The 17,625-nt window shown below is 38.6% G+C and overlaps 1 protein-coding gene across 14 annotated transcripts in view; it reads right to left on the bottom strand.

The window, feature by feature from the left end:
* myo9aa (myosin IXAa) overlaps positions 1 to 17,625 on the bottom strand; it is a 115,148-nt gene that overhangs the window by 35,706 nt on the left and 61,817 nt on the right. For 7 of the 14 annotated variants that reach the window (XM_079664379.1, XM_079664386.1, XM_079664380.1 and 4 more), the window contains exons 3-9: positions 9,007 to 9,101; positions 8,859 to 8,921; positions 7,472 to 7,571; positions 5,370 to 5,423; positions 2,866 to 2,966; positions 2,548 to 2,674; positions 2,007 to 2,096 (exon numbers count right to left, since the gene is read on the bottom strand). In XM_079664379.1, coding sequence (XP_079520505.1) covers positions 2,007 to 2,096; positions 2,548 to 2,674; positions 2,866 to 2,966; positions 5,370 to 5,423; positions 7,472 to 7,571; positions 8,859 to 8,921; positions 9,007 to 9,101 — 630 coding nt within the window. The remainder of the gene's footprint in view (positions 1 to 2,006; positions 2,097 to 2,547; positions 2,675 to 2,865; positions 2,967 to 5,369; positions 5,424 to 7,471; positions 7,572 to 8,858; positions 8,922 to 9,006; positions 9,102 to 17,625) is intronic. The other 7 variants (XM_079664385.1, XM_079664383.1, XM_079664381.1 and 4 more) reach the window with 3 other exon arrangements.

Below are 17,625 nucleotides of genomic sequence, written 5' to 3'. Positions count from 1 at the left end.
ACAAGGATGCGTGTTATTAAAATATGAGTCAGGCCTGATGGAAATATTAGCTTTAATGGGCTAAACATAACACTTTCATATAATGAGGAAATTCTGGGGAAATCAGCATGTTACATTACATGTCACTTGTTAGACGCTTTTATCCAAAGCGACTTACATACTCAATACTGTGAGCAATCCCCACAGGAGCAATTTGGGGTGAAGTGTCTAAGGGACACAACAACATGCTGACTGCAGTGGGGTTTGAACCTGTTCTCCCTCGATCAGAACACCAACGCTCTATCCACTGCGCCACAGGCCTCATACACATAAGATATTTGGAAGATATGAAAAATAATAGAGTGCTAGATAAATGCTCTGTGTTTTTTGAAAGCAAGGAGATTATTTGACAAAATCCTTGTGAGATTATTGAAAAAAGATTTCTAATCCCCATATCCGCTGGAAAGATTTGACCTTTCAGCAGCAAAGATGAGCAATGGTTTCCAGAAACAAAACAAACCATGAAAATGCCATTGTTTCTAAATAATTAACAAGGATATTCTTTAGAAAACTCAGACCAAACATGCCTTCCATGAGTCAGGACAGATAATATTTGGAACACGGCTACATACTGCGGTCTAATGACCCATAAGCTTTTCATTATTTAGAGGAAGCTGGACTTAAAACACAGAGGGAAACAGTCTCATAACTCTGAGCAAATGGAGAAAAGTCATTACAGAAACGCACAGATTTATTTGAGGTTTTCAAGTGTATGATTTTAGTTAACAGGCAGTGAGATTGTTGTGACTGTTAGAGCAATATTTACATAGAGACCACCCAGTGAGCTACCAAAACAATCTCTGTTTTTTTATATAAAAAGGTTCTGAAATATCCAACAGGCCATTATGAGGTTGTATATGTAACACACCACCATCTTCTAGGAGAGTTTGTGGTAAGAAAAACAGCTGGGATAGATGATCTTGGTGAACATTGTGAGCTATTTGTACTGGATTATAATGAGATGATTTAAAGAAACTCAATGTATGTGAACATGAAAATGATTAAGATTTGATATGATTGGTATTTGACGTATATAGCAACCATGACAAGTTTAAAAGTTGACTAAATACTTGTGCATTGCAGTATCTGAGTAAAAACCCTTAATTCAAACTGGCACTGTATCCATGTTTCCTCTTCACTTTCAGATGGCTCTCATCTGCAGACCGTGACGTGTGTTTGTTTTCAATGAAAACTGTAGAGGGACTTGAAATGCATTCCTGTCTCTGTAAACACACTGAAGGACTTGGTGCATGTGTGTGTGTGACTGTGTGTAGCCACAGACGGTAAAGCTGCAGTGAGTGAGAGGAGTGCAGGCGGAGATCCGGCCCTGGTACACGCTGCCCTGTAAACACGGCCGGGTCAGACTGAAGACCCAAGGCTGCAGCGACGTCATAGACTTGGCAAACTGCCTTCAGTTTCAATACTGATAATTACTTTATACTGTATACTTTTCAAAAATGATCAAAAGTCATACAAAAACTCAGATGGCCTTATATTTAACTCCAATTCACTACTACAGTAAACAGTATGCACTAAACAGTCATCTCGTTTGTTTGTTTTTTCCAGGTGTGAGCAGCTCCATAATTTCCTCATATGCATTGCATTCTGGGACAATAGTGGACATTACAGGGAAAATAGAATTACACTTCTATATAAGTATAAATACTTTGTGTATTCAGATCACTTTAAGAAGTTGTCTGTTATTTACACCGTAGGAAAGTGATGTTGCATGAAAGTAATAGACATTAATCATCACTTGGGGGAACTTGAAAATTGTAGTAGCACTGCAGAAACAATCACTGAGGGAATATCAGGACTTATAAATCCATTGGCCTGTGAGCAACGAGACGAAGGGGAGGGAATGTTTTGGTGCATTTCTGTGTCCACATTCCTAAAGTCGCCATGTTTAACACGTCACACTAGTTTGATATTTAAGGTTAGCACTGCTATTAGGAGAAGAGTCTCACCTCTGAAAGTTTGTAGGGAACAATCAGCTTCTCTCCGACAGTGACCGTCTTCCGTGTCGTCAGAGCTTCAAACAGCATCTCTTCTTTCACCTGATTGGAAAAGCAAGAGAAAGTAAAATACATGTAATCACAACTGATGATAAAACATCATCATTGTTTAAAGAAAAGCAACAGTTTGCGCTGTGATTACAGCATCCTGGATAATTTAAGAGAAAGTCTGACACTCCTTTAAAGTTGCCTTTCGTCTCTGACAGTGCTTCAGTATTTGTGTGGAGGTTAGCAGCTGGAAAAAGTGCTTTAAACATCTACAGTAGTAACTCAATTGTCTCTTCATAAGACTACTTATGTTAAAAGACTACTTACATTAAACTTTACTAAACTGTAAACATTAGGCCCCTATATGTATTTATTAACTACTTCAGGCTGCAATGGAAATCTACATGCTCCAGTCAGAGCGCGCTTATCATGTTGGACCTTGAACCATCCATCTTTATGCAAACACACATTTAGACAATAAGCAGGAATAACAGTTTGGCAGTACCTCCAGTAGTTCTGAGACGACAGGCAGCACCTCTGGGTTACAGATGTCTATCGAGTCCTCCCTGTAGGTTTTCCTCTTGTAGCGGATGTTTCCCAGGTGAAGGATGGCGGACAGCAGGCAGAAGATCCTAAACAAAAGTTCCGCTAATATTTTAGCAATGCCACAATGGAAAAATACTGTGGGGTTGTCAGCAGCTGGAATCCTTTTGCGTTTGAACTGCAACAACACGTTCCTCTACACACAACCATTTCTCATTGTGGGGACTTTCATTGTACAGTTTATCTTTTCACACACTCATTTTGGTTGTGTGTCACTCACTGTTTGCGCGTGGAAGGGAGAAAGCCCACCATCTCCATGGCCTGCTGAAGCCTCTCAAAGTCATGCTTCAGGTCTTCTCCTTCAACGTTGAAGCAGTCCTGCTTTTAAAAAATAAACAGCACCCTGGTTTAATTAGGTTTACAGCAGCTGTTATGACAGCGGCCATCCCAAAGGAGCTGCTGAACAGTTACTATGAAACACGTACAAAAGACTGCTGACATATAGTGCCCAAATGTTTTAGATGAGTCCAGCAAAGACGCTTAACATTGTTTCTTAGTTTACTTAGCAGATGAAACAAATAAACAGCACAGTGGCATGAAGCAGACAGAATGAAAGACTCAATCTAAAATGAGCTATCATTAAGAAGAGCGGGGGTCAAACATCAATTTGATGTGCAGAGCGTGGAGTGAACAGCAGCTTGTGCAGGTTCTGCTCATGGAGCTGATAGGAGCAGCAGTTTATATGTTGTACTGTGTTTGAGTGATGGACAACAAGTTAAAGTATGATAGGGGAGAAACAGGAGTGCTGTCTGCAGAGAGGCCGTGCAAACCTTACACCTGCTCATTTCTGTAACATACAGTACTGTATAGGGCTTCCCCCCTTTAAGTATACAAGTAAGAGCAGGGCATCAGACAGGAGAATAACCCCAATCCTAGACTGTCACTCTATAAAAATGATAAAGTTAACCAGTTGGAGAAACAGCCTGATTAGCCACAGATGAAACCATTAGTGGACTGTGGATAATTGCTAACTGTTTTAATTTACGATAAAGCGTAAAAATGGCAGAAAATGTTGTTTAGCATTTTAAATGGGGACATTTCCAGTTTTTCTTTCTGTTACTTATTTCATATTAAACTGAATGTTTTTGAGTTTTGGACTAACAAAACAAGAAATGTAGATAATTGACATCGCATTAGACTTTGAGAATCTGTAATGGACATTTTTCACTATTGCCTGGTATATTGTAGATGAAACAATCAATCAAGAAAATGGTCTTAATCGAGAATAAGTGCAGATTTCATTGACATGAATACAATCATTACAAGTAAAACAACTGCATTGCAACTAAATGCCGCACAGTACGTGAAGGGGTATACTTGTAGATAAATCTGGACCTGGATTATTTGTTTACCAAAAGAGGAAGAGCTTTTCCCAGACTTGAACCACATGCTTTGATGTAACCACATAATTACACAGTTCACTACACATACACCCTGCATAATGTGAGCCCTGCTCTTTGCTTTATGGGCCCATTCCACTATGGCTGCCATAATTATCACATACCGAGGCCTCAGGAAGACAAACACTCCAAACATGAGACTTGCACTTACACCAGCGTGCCTCCCTTCAGCATCCCTCGCTGTCTGCTCTCATGGCAGAATCTCACGCTGACCTAATAGTGACTGACGCACATTTTATACTAGGCAGGGAAATCTACATTTACTATAGAAAAGTTGCTCTGACTTATTCTTCTCTCAGGTGAAAACAATCTGTCAATCTATCCTACATCTGTCAATGTAATAAAGAGCATGTATATATTTAAACAAAGATCATAATCATTATATATCAATTTGGAATTACATACACTTTGTCCACCTGTAATTATACATGTATTGTTCTTGCTGTATTGAAAAAAAATCCTTGTATGGTTACTGCGTATATTGTGTATTATTATCATTCACAAATGATGTCAGAGTTTAAATTAGCTACAGAATGCATCTCACAGTAACATTTAAATTGAATTCACTTACAGGTTGAAATGAGATTAAGAGAGAACCATTACATTCATTCATTAATACGCCGGGAAGAAAAAAAGCCCACCAGAAAGGCAAACATTTTTTTTTCCAACACTAATCACAAAATATTTTTTCGATCATTGACATCAATAAATTAAAGTCAATCTACGGCTACAATTGATTTGAATCAGATCCAGTGAGTGAGAGGTGAGGGTGTGTCTTTAAGCAAATACTTTGTGGCAACATATAATGCTGCACAGCCATTAACTACAAGTGAACATGGCTTGTATCTGCTATACTGTACATTATGTTAACTCAGTGGATTTTAGGAGTGATACTCAAATATTTGTTCGACTACCGAGTAAAGTCTTATATATTTTCATATTCTTGGGAGATTTAAATTACTTTAATCATGAAATACTCAATTTTCATAATCAGCATTGTTTCTGTTACTACAGTAAGTGAGGACCTCATCACCAGCATGGAGGATTTCACTATTGCTTATAGAAAACACTGCAGTGTCAATGATAAAAAAAAGTCAAACAACAAAACACATCAAAAACAAACAAAGCTGAAATAAACATTATCCACACCAAACCAGGAAATGTCAAAAAATGAGCAGAAGGGGGAGCAGAGGGGGAGGAGAGGATTGTGCAACTGTGCATGGAAAATGTAGTTTGATCTACAGTAAAGGTGCTCAGGTGATCAGAATATCTACTTGTTGAGGTTTCTCCGACACACACAGACAGCACACACACAGATACTGACCGGTTCACTATCACAGTAACTGTCCCAGTGCAGTTGGTGGGTTGACTTTGGCATCTGGAAATGTTAGGGCAGAGTTCACATGGGGAGCAGGGTTACGGTTAGACAGCAGCATTCAAATGAAGACACAATCTGTTCACTAAACACAAACGCATATGCAACTAATAGCAATGGAGGGACGTGCTGTTAAGACACAAGCTGGACGTTACAGCTCTATTCGGTAAATACAGGCCAGCAGTCAGGCTTAACATATAAAAGCATTTAGACACTAATGAAAGAGAAAGCAATCACTTTATAACAAGCACATGTCATGATTAAAAACATGATAAACAAGTCGATAAAGCAGGAGGAGATGGTAGATTAAAGTTGCAGGTTTGAAAGACTCATGAACATAAAGGATTCAGATTTTTTTTAACCCATATAATTATCATTTAATATTTCAAGCATGTTCAACCCTTTAGTTAATAATGAAAACTTCATTATTAACTAAAAGGTTGAACATGCTTGAAATATTAAGTCTACCACAGCGCAAAAACTCTGTTTTATGTGAAGGTAACTATTGGATTGCATGGTGTTCCAGTTTGTCAGGATGGACTGTTTTACATGTTTATTTCAGGTCTGTTCAAAAAGGCGGGAAAGATACCATCTAAGATTTATGAATCTGCTGATGAAACCAACATTTGGAATAAATTACAACTTTCATAGAGTATGTCTGCTCGTATGTCTGCCTTTCTTAATTTTCTCAGCATCCTATCTGGTCAAAGCAAAGCATTTAAGCAGCCAGCAAGACTGTCAGGGTGTCCTTAAAACATCTTTTTGTCTCAACTTATAACTGCATTGCCACACAATACTAACATAACTTTGGACAAAAATGTTTAATTCATTCCGCGCTTATTGCTACTCTAATTGTTGTCATATTTGAGGCTTCAAAAAGTTTATTTAAACTTAGTTGAATGCAAGTTTATATTAATTAGTTCCAATAGAGTGCCACAGTGAAACTTAAAATCTATTAGATTTATGATTCGAAATTTATAAAAGTAGGGTCACTGTATTGTCTTGGCTGGTCAAATATACATGTGTGGTTAATGGCTAGTTAAGAGATGCAAAACCACAGGTGAGGCTCTCAAAGCAAAATGCACTATGAGTAACAGACCAAAGTAAGACAAATTATAAACTGGTGAAAAAAACTGGCATGATTGCTACTCGTGTTTGTAGCTTGTAAATAAGTCAACGTTATTGTTCTTTATTGTGCCGACAGGGTGAGCAATAAACTCTAGTTAAAAATTGTAATGGGATTTTCTTTATGTAAACTTGACAGAATACAGAGAAGAAGAGATACAAGTGAAGGACAGAATAACAAGAGAGTGCAAGGTTAGTGCATGCATTTATGTGTGCATGTGTGTGTATATGTTTGTGTGTTTGCGTGTGCGCGTCAGTGGCCCGAAGGAATTCCCTGCCCGCTTCTGCGTAGGCGGAAAGGATTTAAGAGGAGGAGGCGGGTCCCTGGTTGTCATGGCGTGACTGCAACAAGTTTTACACAACATCCACATTCCATACATGTAATGTGTGTTTACAGTGGCTCTGCTTCGTGGTTATGTGAAATCGTTTTTTTCGTTTCGGCAACACAAGCAACAGAGAAAAGCATTATGTTTTTGTCTTTGTGGTTGTTAGTGATGGTGAACAAATGAGGACGTGTGAGGTCATTAGTCAAAGGTGAATGGAAACCAACGTGTATGCGAAAACCACTTGCATGTAGTGACATCCACAAATCACAAAGTTCTGAACATATACTCATAGATGTTTAAAATAAAAGTTTCTCTAAAACTATTGATTGTATGTATATTATGTTGAAAGCCATCACCAGAGAATATGATTCCTTTGTTTGCCGATGTCTCCCTCTTTCCTGTTAGCAGGGACAAATAACTTTCTATGGGTTTTCTTGGGTCTAACAAGTGGTAAATCGCAACAATACATACACACATAACTCTACACATTAATTAACACTTTGGAACATGCATAGCACACCACACAAATCTAAACAGAAAGGGACAACAACCAGTGAAAGACAAACCCGGGCGACATTACTTGTTAAAATAAGGTCTCACCTGACTGAGGTAATGGTATTCTTCAGGCTTCATGAGGTGAAAGGATTTCCTCTCTTCTTCACTTGCTCCTGCCAGCAGGTAGTAAAATACATGGTAGTTTCTAAAAATAAAAAAATAACAATTTTATTTCACTGTTAACCAAAATAGAAAGACAGTTGCACTTTTATTTCAAAACAAGATTAAAAGGTTACATCACTATAACACAGAGAAACAACAGCTAATGGAGAAACAGCTTTTTAGGATTCTCCCTATTGATTATAATGTTGTAACTTGAATAACTATCAGCAAAACCACTACCCAAAAGTGTCTTACAATACAGCTTTATTTATAAAGCACTTTAAAACCTCCAGACCAAAGTGCTGTACAGTCAAAAAAACAAACAAAACGTACAAAAAAATAACAGCACAGCTCACACACCATAACACATTTGGTCTTAAATGCAATAAGTTAGCAACGGCAAGACATTAATGTGTCCATTTAGCTTGTCAGTCTGGTAAGGTTTAGCAGTTTATGTTAACCATAAGCTCTATACACCGATCAGCCATGACATTATGACAACTCACAGGGGAAGTGAACAAATATTGAATATCTAGAATGGCACCTGTCAGTGGGGGGGATATGTTAGGCAGCAAGTGAACACTTTGACTTCAAGGTTGATATGTTGGAAGCAGGAAACATGCGGTTCAAGAATGGTTTGAGGAAAACGACAACGAGTTCAAGGTGTTCCCCAGATCTTAATCCAATCGAGCATCTGTGGGAGGTGCTAGATAAACAAGTCTGATCCAATGGTGGACCCAACTCGCAACTTACAGGACCTAAAGGATCTGCTGCTAATGTCTTGGTGCCATATACCACATCACACCTTCAGAGGTCTAGTGGAGTCCTTGCCTCGATGGGTCAGGGCTCTTTTTGCCACAAAAGGGGGACCTACACAATATTAGGCAGGTGGTGATAATGTTATAGAATAACTAGTTTGTGAACGTATTGCCCATGATCGGGACCTTATACATTACATATACAGTAGTTTAAATTAGGCTCAGATTAACAGCTGCAACATTAGATTGATAAACACATGAAGGCATCAAAAATGTACTGGTATTCTGAGAAGGGCCATTCTGCATGACGAGTACTCTGTGTATATTTGGATGCTAATCGTCATAAACAAGTAAGACTCAAATATTTTTACAGTTTGCTATTATAACTTTTAGGTAAATACAAGATCCTACTACTGTAATAACATGCTGAAATATATACTGTGAATGAAATTTCACACAAGCGCTATATACATTGTGTTAGATGAATGTGTATTCAAGAGCAGCAGTGTTGAAATTGAAAACAATTTGGCTTTCTGAAATCATGATTATGTTCTGCTTATCTGAGTGCTCACCGCTCATTGTGCTCCTGATAGACCAGCCTCGACTTCTCCAGCAGGTATTTCTCCACATATGCTCTGAAAAAGGACAATGCAATAAAAAGGAATCAAAACAACTTAACAACTATTTGTTTTTTGAAAATAAATGTCTCTGGGTTCTTACCCTCTCACAGTGCCGCTCTCCTGGTAGTTCACCTGAATGAACTTGCCAAAGCGACTCGAGTTGTTATTATGGGCTGTCTTTGCGTTCCCAAATGCCTGAAGGGGAAAGAGAGAAGGATATGGTAAATAAAAAAACATGGGAAGATGCCACATATTACAAATCTAACACACAGTTTAGCAACAGATGTTTAAGGTCATGTTCTGGGTCGACTTTAGGTGTGGATCATTTTTCTGTAGGTCAAGCTCACAGAGTCTCTGGCCTCGTGCCAAACATTGTCTTGAAACACTTTCAGCCTGGACAGCACACAGCAAGCTTTTCTTCTTAACCCTTATGTTGTGTTCGGGTCTCCCGTGACCCGTTTCAAGTTCAAATTATATAATAACTACGCTCTAGATTTTTTAAATCGGAACAAGGCTTCATGATATCCTCCACAACAGCTATATAAACACTACAAAACAAATTTTGACAATTGTTGCCAAGTCTGAAGGTCTCTAAAAAAAAAGTGTATCATTTGGTGTTCGGGTCTGGGGAGAACCAGCAGAATTGTTTTCGGTAACTCAAGGTCAAATTTGGCCCAATCAAGATTCATCTTTGACTTTAGACACCACACCCCCCCCACCCCCTTCATCAACTGTAACAATACTTTTTCGGAACTTGCACTTGGTCTCCCCTCCCTCTGCCCCCCTCCCCCCACGGGAACTCAACCTTTCTCAAAGAATATGTACATTAACAATTTAACCTGAACACACATATGCATGTGTGCAATATGTGGTGTAATGTGTTTTGGGCCATAACATTAAATTACAACAGGATTGTACGTTTATGAATGCATAATAAGTTAGTTATGATGTAGTTAAAACAATTTTGGATGATAGTCTTTTTTTTGTGTGTTTTGGACTGAGATAAATCATGGGGTACTGTACTGTGCGGGTCAAAATGTACCCGCGAACACCATGAACGGTAACAGCTTTTGAACACGACAACACAAGGGTTAAATAGTTTCAAACAGCGTCAGTCCGAGAAGGATTAATAACATGAATACAGGATCTATTCGAGTCAGTCAAACAGATTGCCAGAGTTGGGATGAAGTTGCTGGGGCCAGCAGGCCTGATGGAAAAAAAGCTCCTCAGTGAGTAATGGGATCCATGTGGCCGTGTGGAACATGTGTAGTGGTTGTGCTTTAATAAGCCAGTCCAGTATTTCCCCTCGCAGCTCTGTTTATGTTGTATGGCTGCCTGGAGGGGAAGTCGTTTTTTTGGCCTGCATGAACCCTGTAGTTATTTGTAGCTACGCCGCAAGTAAACAAATTCTTCACTGAATCACTTAGAGCTGTACGAGCCCTACGTTTGAGGAATGGGAAACACCCCTTGACCCTACCCATCACCAATGCCACTACTAACAGACAAGCATGCTAGGAGAAGGCTAATGCCAAGCTAATAGCCTACATTTAAGGGCAATTGTTAAGCGCTGAATTTCCCTGGAATTTCTAAAACATCTTGCCATTTTGTTTCAGGGTAGTCCATTATTTGCTGATAGCGTTTAAACAACACAGAAGAAAGTAGAATGGCACTCTGATAGCGCAGACCTCCGCCAAGGTCCAATGGTGCATTCACATTCACTTGTCGGTTAGTGTTTTTGCCAACTTCAGACATAATGTGGAAACAACTTGGAAGCTATTTAAGAAAATGATGAGTTCTTTATAGCATTTAAACAACACAGCAACAGATGTTTAGTATTCACAGTTAATAATTTGTGTAGCCTTCAACAGGACAGTTGTTTTTTTAATTATCCTTGAGACAACACAACGAGCCAAAAATGCAAATGATTAGTTTGGTCCTCTTTAACAGCTTGAAAGAAGCTAGAAAAAGCTTTGTGTGTTTCAGACCTAACATACATTGTTTAATGTACAATAGATGTAGGGTAGCCACTTACAAAAGTTTAAAAGTCTTATTTTATTTATTTATTCAACAGGGAGAGTGCACATTAAACAACATTTCTGTAAATGTGCAAGAGTTAGCGAAGAGACTATTTTTCATCTTTATGTGTTTATAAAGGAAAATAAATCAAGAAAGTTCAAGTAAAAGTTTCTAAAAACATCGTGAAGGTTTATAGGATCTCAGTCAGTTTATCATACCTTTAATATTTAATCTTTGTCTTCTCTACTAACTGCACAGCCTGGCTCCAACAGCTGGATCACAGCAATGAACCGGCTCTTAAGTTATGACTCACCAAGCTGAACAAATCATCGAACAGACACGGTGGAAAAAACATATTTAATTCATGTGTCTGGACAAAGAAAGACCACACAAGGTCAAACTAAGGAACAGTGAGGATATAATTACATAGCTAGAAATGTGGGTTTCAGAATGGGTGCTTGATGCATTCGATATTGGCTGGTACTCTGTTCACTGCTCCATCCCGTCTATGAACTGGCTAACCTGCCTGGTTAAGGAACTACAGGTCAGACGAGGACGAACTAACATCACTCAGCGTCCCCAAGAACTTCCTGAAGGGACAGCCAATCAAATGCAAGCACTCAAAAAAAGAAAACCTGCTCACAGACATGTTGAGGAACTCGGGTCAGGTCTTTCAGTGTTTGCTTGACATTCAACATGTTGTGTTAGGCTAGCAGGAAGCAGGATGTGGAAAATCTAAGATAGTGAGAGCTGATTTATGTTCAGGCACCGTGTATTCGTCCACCTGGTCTGTGTAAAGAAGATGCATAGTTAAGGAAGACATTTTAACAGCCGACAGTTTGTATTCCTTCGACACTTGGCTCTCTCCATATTAACGGTAATAAACCACAACAGAATGGGTGATATGCCATATCTGACCTCTGGAGTACCCAGGGGATGGTTTCTTTAAAACTGCTAGAAAAACATGTAATTCCATGCAAAATAAATGGAGATAAGTCACTAGAAAACCTGCTGTCACTGTCATGATCACTAAGACAGTATAATTTAAATTGAGGAAAATAAGAAAACACAGTCAAATCAGCCACTATGTCCTCACAACACTTTCTTAGTGTAGAGCAAACAAGAAATGTTTTGTACTGCAACGGCAGACAAATACATTAAAAAAAAACTTTCAACCTACGACAATGCTAATTTGTTTTTGTGCCTTCTCCGAGGAGAGTTATCAAAGGATATTCTAGGAAATCTAAGTCACCAAAGTAAGAAGAGGATTCCTAACACACAACGATGGAGGGTGGATTTATTCCCCCTTTGAACGATGACAAAGACTGAAAGGGACACCAGAGCTAAAACTGTTTGTACAGACATGATTCACACCACTTCAGTCACTCCGGCAGGTCAAAAGCATTATTCTTGGCTCCAGACGACAGACCCAAGCCAAAGCAGACTTGAGATGGTGCCAGTGTGTTCAGGGCGTAATGTGTCTACAGGCTCGGTCAAAGTCACCACAGGCAGATAGAATGATGTGATGTTCTCATGAGACGATTGGTCACCAACGGTTCAGTGGTCACTGAGAACACATTTGTATCCGATTACTTTAATATGTCTTTCAAAACCTTTAACTTAAGTCAACTTTACCCTGATAACTTCATTAGGGTAATGACTTAACCCCATCACAACCTAGGTCTTTCCATTTAAAACAGAATTAATTAATATCGCAGATTGTGTTTTCGGTTTTCTTAGAACCACCAACACCATAACGTTTCATTCACAGGGTGCAGTGCAAGTAATAGACCTAAGCTCAGTGGAAGGAGTCTTTTTTGCTGTAATTCACTTTGGCAGTTGTAATTAACTAAGTGTTTACTAACTTGATTTTTTTATCAAAGACTGCTGATGCTTTTTTTTGTACAAGTTGAAATAGAACAAGAAACTGAATTCCACTGGGGCGTGATCAATGCTACAGGGTTGAAAAGTGTTATTAAATCTATGTATTTAAACGTTATATGAACTAAATCAGATCAGTAACTATTTTAGCATAACAAGGAGGAATATATGATGTGCAGGGTAATATATCTCTAACAGGAGAAGTTTCTTTTCTTGGAAATCAATTAGACGTCCACACCGAGGTAATCAGTTCAGATCCTATTAATGCTTCTGTCTGTAATGAGGTTATTAGGGCTTTAACTGCCTTTGTATCATCTAACTCATGTAGTGTGGTTAAGAGACACATGGCTTTTTATCATATGAGGATGACTTCATTAGCAGCTTCTTGAGGAGAGAAGAGTGAAAACAGGAAAACATACTGTTGTCTTGTGTGGAGCCTGCAGGGAGTGTTTCAAACGGATGGAGGGGTCACGCTATGCGCTCATATAAAAAAGTGCAGACAATAAGCTGCTTGATTAACTCACAAAGCGATTTATCTTTCAGTAAATCATCTATTGCTTGGGGGTTACAAATGAATTTCCATGCTGGGGTGTGTTTGGAGGTCATGTGACAGCATGGTCCCAAACTACACAGAGAGGCGCTTTGTCTGAATCTCAAAGTCACTTAAGTTAAATGAGCCATGAGATAATAAACAGCATTCTACTGCCTGCAAATTGATTTAGGAAATTGTCACTAAATGTTTAGCATTCCTTCCCTGACAGTAGCTACAGAGCATCTGTGCAATTCAATGGTTACTCAGAGGCATTGCTCATTTGACCTCTGTAGATTCATATCCTTTAGTGAGCCTGGTACCAGACTGACTCATCCACGTTAGTATGCGGACAGGATGTCCACAATAGAGTGAAAGGGCGAGATGTTTCATGGTTATGTCACAGCTTGTGTGGGCAGATAACATTCTCCAGAGGCTAATTCCTGACCATGCCCTGTGTAATCTCACACCTCAGGCCGCGCTGACCAGAGTGGACTGTGGTCACGGTGGTTGTTTAACAACAGGGGGATCTGCAGTCATGGTTCCCAGCATAGTGAGAGCATAGTGAGAGCATGGTGGGATGTGGCTGCTGGCAGAGGCTGCTTCTGTCAAACACTGTTTGAGGTAGGATGTGTGCAGGTTTAACTGAAACATTAAAGGGGCTCTACTCCATAAAATAGAAGGAATGAACATATGTGAGCTTGTTTTTGTGATTCAGTTATTCAAAAAAAGGCGGCAATGTTTAAGCTTCAAGCTTTCTCTAACACAGCACTAAACCCCACTGTCAGAAGAGCTGTTGTCCTTAATTCTCAGTAAGCTCATCACCACTCTGCTTCAAACACTCCTGGGAGCAGGTCTGATGGTCCAGTGAAATTAGCAATATGGACGTCAAGCTTGGCTGCTATGCAACTCTGGTGAGATGCATCACGGTTGAATGAGATGCTTTTGTTTGGGGTTTTTGACAACGATTTAGTCCAAGATCATTTCAGCTGCTGCATCTGTTTATACCACATAATTCTGTACACACACCAATGTGAGAACATTTGTACCAAAAATGACATTTCTCACACTACAACCTTAAGAAGAAAATAAATAAAGGAACTAAAACTTCACACACACAGCTTTTCTTATTCAAACCATGAAAATAAGACATTTTCTTTTCTGATGTATACCACAATAATGCATTGACTGGATATTTTGTTCATGTTTTAACAACATAATGACATTTCAAATCATCATGTTTTAACATATAACACATTAAATCTCTTGCTGATATAAGAAAGAATGTTTCCTGATTTTTTGATAAGTTGATCATGATCAAGAGATGTTTTGTTTACTAAGATAATGGTTTGTTATAAGAGGAATAATTTATTGAATTAAATTATATAATAAAAAAGTATAATACGTAGGTAAATATGTAGTTGTGACAGAGACAGGCCAGCTGTTTTACTTTCTCTACAGGGTTTATGCAAAGCTATGCTTACCTTCTGCTGGCAGTAGCATTATATTTCACAAACACATATGAAAACAGTTTTCATATTTTAATCAAACTCTCAGCCAAAAAGCAAACAAGTGAATTTCTCAAAATAACACTCTTTGAAAACATTTGTGAATCACTGCACTATAGCAGACAAGTATGTGTGTGACACAGACCAATAGAGACAAAGAAAATAAGAAAAACCTGTTGACAACAAGCAGTGGGCTTTTGATTGGTCCAATGGCTGACTAAAGTATTTGGCTCAATCAGAAAGTGTTTGTAAGAAGGAAGTGAACATTAGTTACAGGGATAGGGATGAAAGCCAGGCCTAATAGAAAAATAATCACGGATCTGCAGTACTCCTCAGCTATCGGAGGCATCTCTCATATAACACAAACCTCTCAGAGAAGATGAGTGGGAAAAAGCCGCATTCCTTAGTTACAAAAGCCCCTCAGACAGAAGCAGACTTTCATCAAAAACTGAAATTAGTGAGTTCATTTCCCGTATGACTGCATATGAAAATACCTTTTTTTCTTTTCCTCAAGCTGCGTGAGAAGTTACCCTTCATTGTACTGGGTTTGAAAAGTGAGACTATACAAGCAAGGAAATTAGATGTACGCAACCAAATGAATCCATGTCTTATGTTTACTGATAATGGTCTGAAAGGTACACACAGATGCAAGGCAAGACACAACGCCTAAAGAGATGTTGATATTTGCAATAATTACTGCTAGGAGTCAAGTTAAATGGCAGAGACCGTCCTCTAAAGTCCAACGTTCAGCTGTTGGACCTTAACTGTGGAATAATTTGCCAAAAAACAGTCTTCCCCCCCTGCCATCACTTAATCCATCCTGAAGACATTAGTTTCCGTTTTACACTGTTGTGCTATGATTTTATCATGAAACTCTATGCTTTCATTTACTTATTGTCTTACTAATTAATGGCTGTGTTTTGATTTGATCATCCCTGTGTTTTTATTTAATCTCTCTGTAGAGCATTTAGGTCTTTGTTATTTAAAAATGTGCTGTATAAATAAATATGTTTTGACTAAAAACTCGGGAACACAGAAAGCAGAAAGCACTTTCCAGGAACACAGGAATGTTGTTTGTGTTATTGATTTTACAAAGAATTTTAAACCCAGGGGTAGGAAACTTTTCTTGACCTGCATTGAAACCCTATTAAACATTAATTGGAAACATACAATAACTCTAAAAGTCAATGAAACAATATGTGCAGAAATCAGAGGACTGTTGGAGCACTACATCATTCACATAATCTGTCCCCCATGGCACAAGATCAGAAATAAGGGAATGCTGATTCGGCCAAATGAACTCCCTGCAGTTTGTGGGTGGCAGCATGTTTACTTGTTTTCTTTAGTAGTGAGTCAGCGTAGTACGCTGCCCAGTCAGTGTGTGTGTGCGTGTGCGTGTGCGTGTGCGTGTGCGTGCGTGCGTGTCTTCTGATTTCACTTTACCCCTCGCTTTCCCTTACACATCATAGACATCTTCAGACAAACAAACACCATCAGATATTACTGCTACCTGACCTTCAACATATTTGTATTAGTAACGACATCTTATAACACATGCATTATCTCTGTGGTGGAGTGATCAGGCACATGGTGAAAGGTTTCACTGCAGAAAATCTGAACAGGAATAGTTCAACACAGACTGAACAACTGCCTTAGAGAAACACATATTTTAAACTATGACACAAATATTGACTTTACAACACTTTCAAACATGTCATTGCATCCACACATTGATTATGAACAGTCTGGATTATTAGTATACAGGTGCAGCGGGGAGATATGAAGCTCAGCTAAGTTGGAGGGTTAGTCTTCTTTGTTTTTAAATTCCCATCGGCACTGAATTCCCCCGACAGTAAACACATAAAAAGAGCAGATGCTTCATTACAGCAGATATACTGTACACCTCACAGAGGTACAGCTCTAAACAGGTATACAATCAAAAGTGTGTGTGTGTCTGTGTGTGTTCTTTAAAGCACAGTTAAAATTAGAGATGTTGATGAAGGGGCTCAGCTGTACGTGAAGCCACAAGCAGGGAGGTGACATTTACACACGACTGGAAACTGAAAGCTCAGCATCATAGGACAATAAAGTAAAATATATAAATGTTTTTGATCCAATTTATGTAGATGAACCAATTAGACAGTCGTCCGTGATGTATTTAGAGGGGTATCTAAAGGGTAAGCTACAGGACTTATCTTTTACAATAAAAAATATTTGTTCTCAGCTCTTGAATCTGGACATGGTGGTTTTCAAAGTTTCTATTAGTCAGGTCAATATTATTACTTTTATAGTCAATCACTTAATTGACAACAACACATTTGCTATTATTGTAGAGTTTTTGGGCAATCACATAACAAGCCACAACACTCTGAAAGAAGGTCCGACAAACACTTGTATTATGAAAAGGGAAGAAGCATTTTAAAACATGTCTTTTATGTTCCAAAAACATTGGGAGAGCATTGTATTTAATTTTGAGAGATGCCTCCCGTGTGGAAATCATCACTTTCATGTCCAATTACCATTTGTATCTGAACTAGTTTTATATTGATGTTCTAATCTAATGTATATGTGGTTGACCTAAAGGTGATGCCAAAAATCAGGGTAGTTGCTATCACATTATAAGAATTTCAAAAAGGCCCTAAATAATAACACTACAGTACAAAGATAAGACCAAAAAAGGTTTGACTGTGTTGGGTCTTTCTGCATTCTTTCATACAGAAGTCAAACCACATTCTTCCTCTGTCAGTGGATGACTGCTTACAGTCCTTTTCTGTTGGGGCGACTA

This window comes from Notothenia rossii (assembly GCF_949606895.1).
Source record: "Notothenia rossii genome assembly, chromosome: 2".
Taxonomy (NCBI): domain Eukaryota; kingdom Metazoa; phylum Chordata; class Actinopteri; order Perciformes; family Nototheniidae; genus Notothenia; species Notothenia rossii.
The sequence above is the reverse complement of the archived record's forward strand: the minus strand, read 5'-3'. Positions and strand labels throughout refer to the sequence as shown.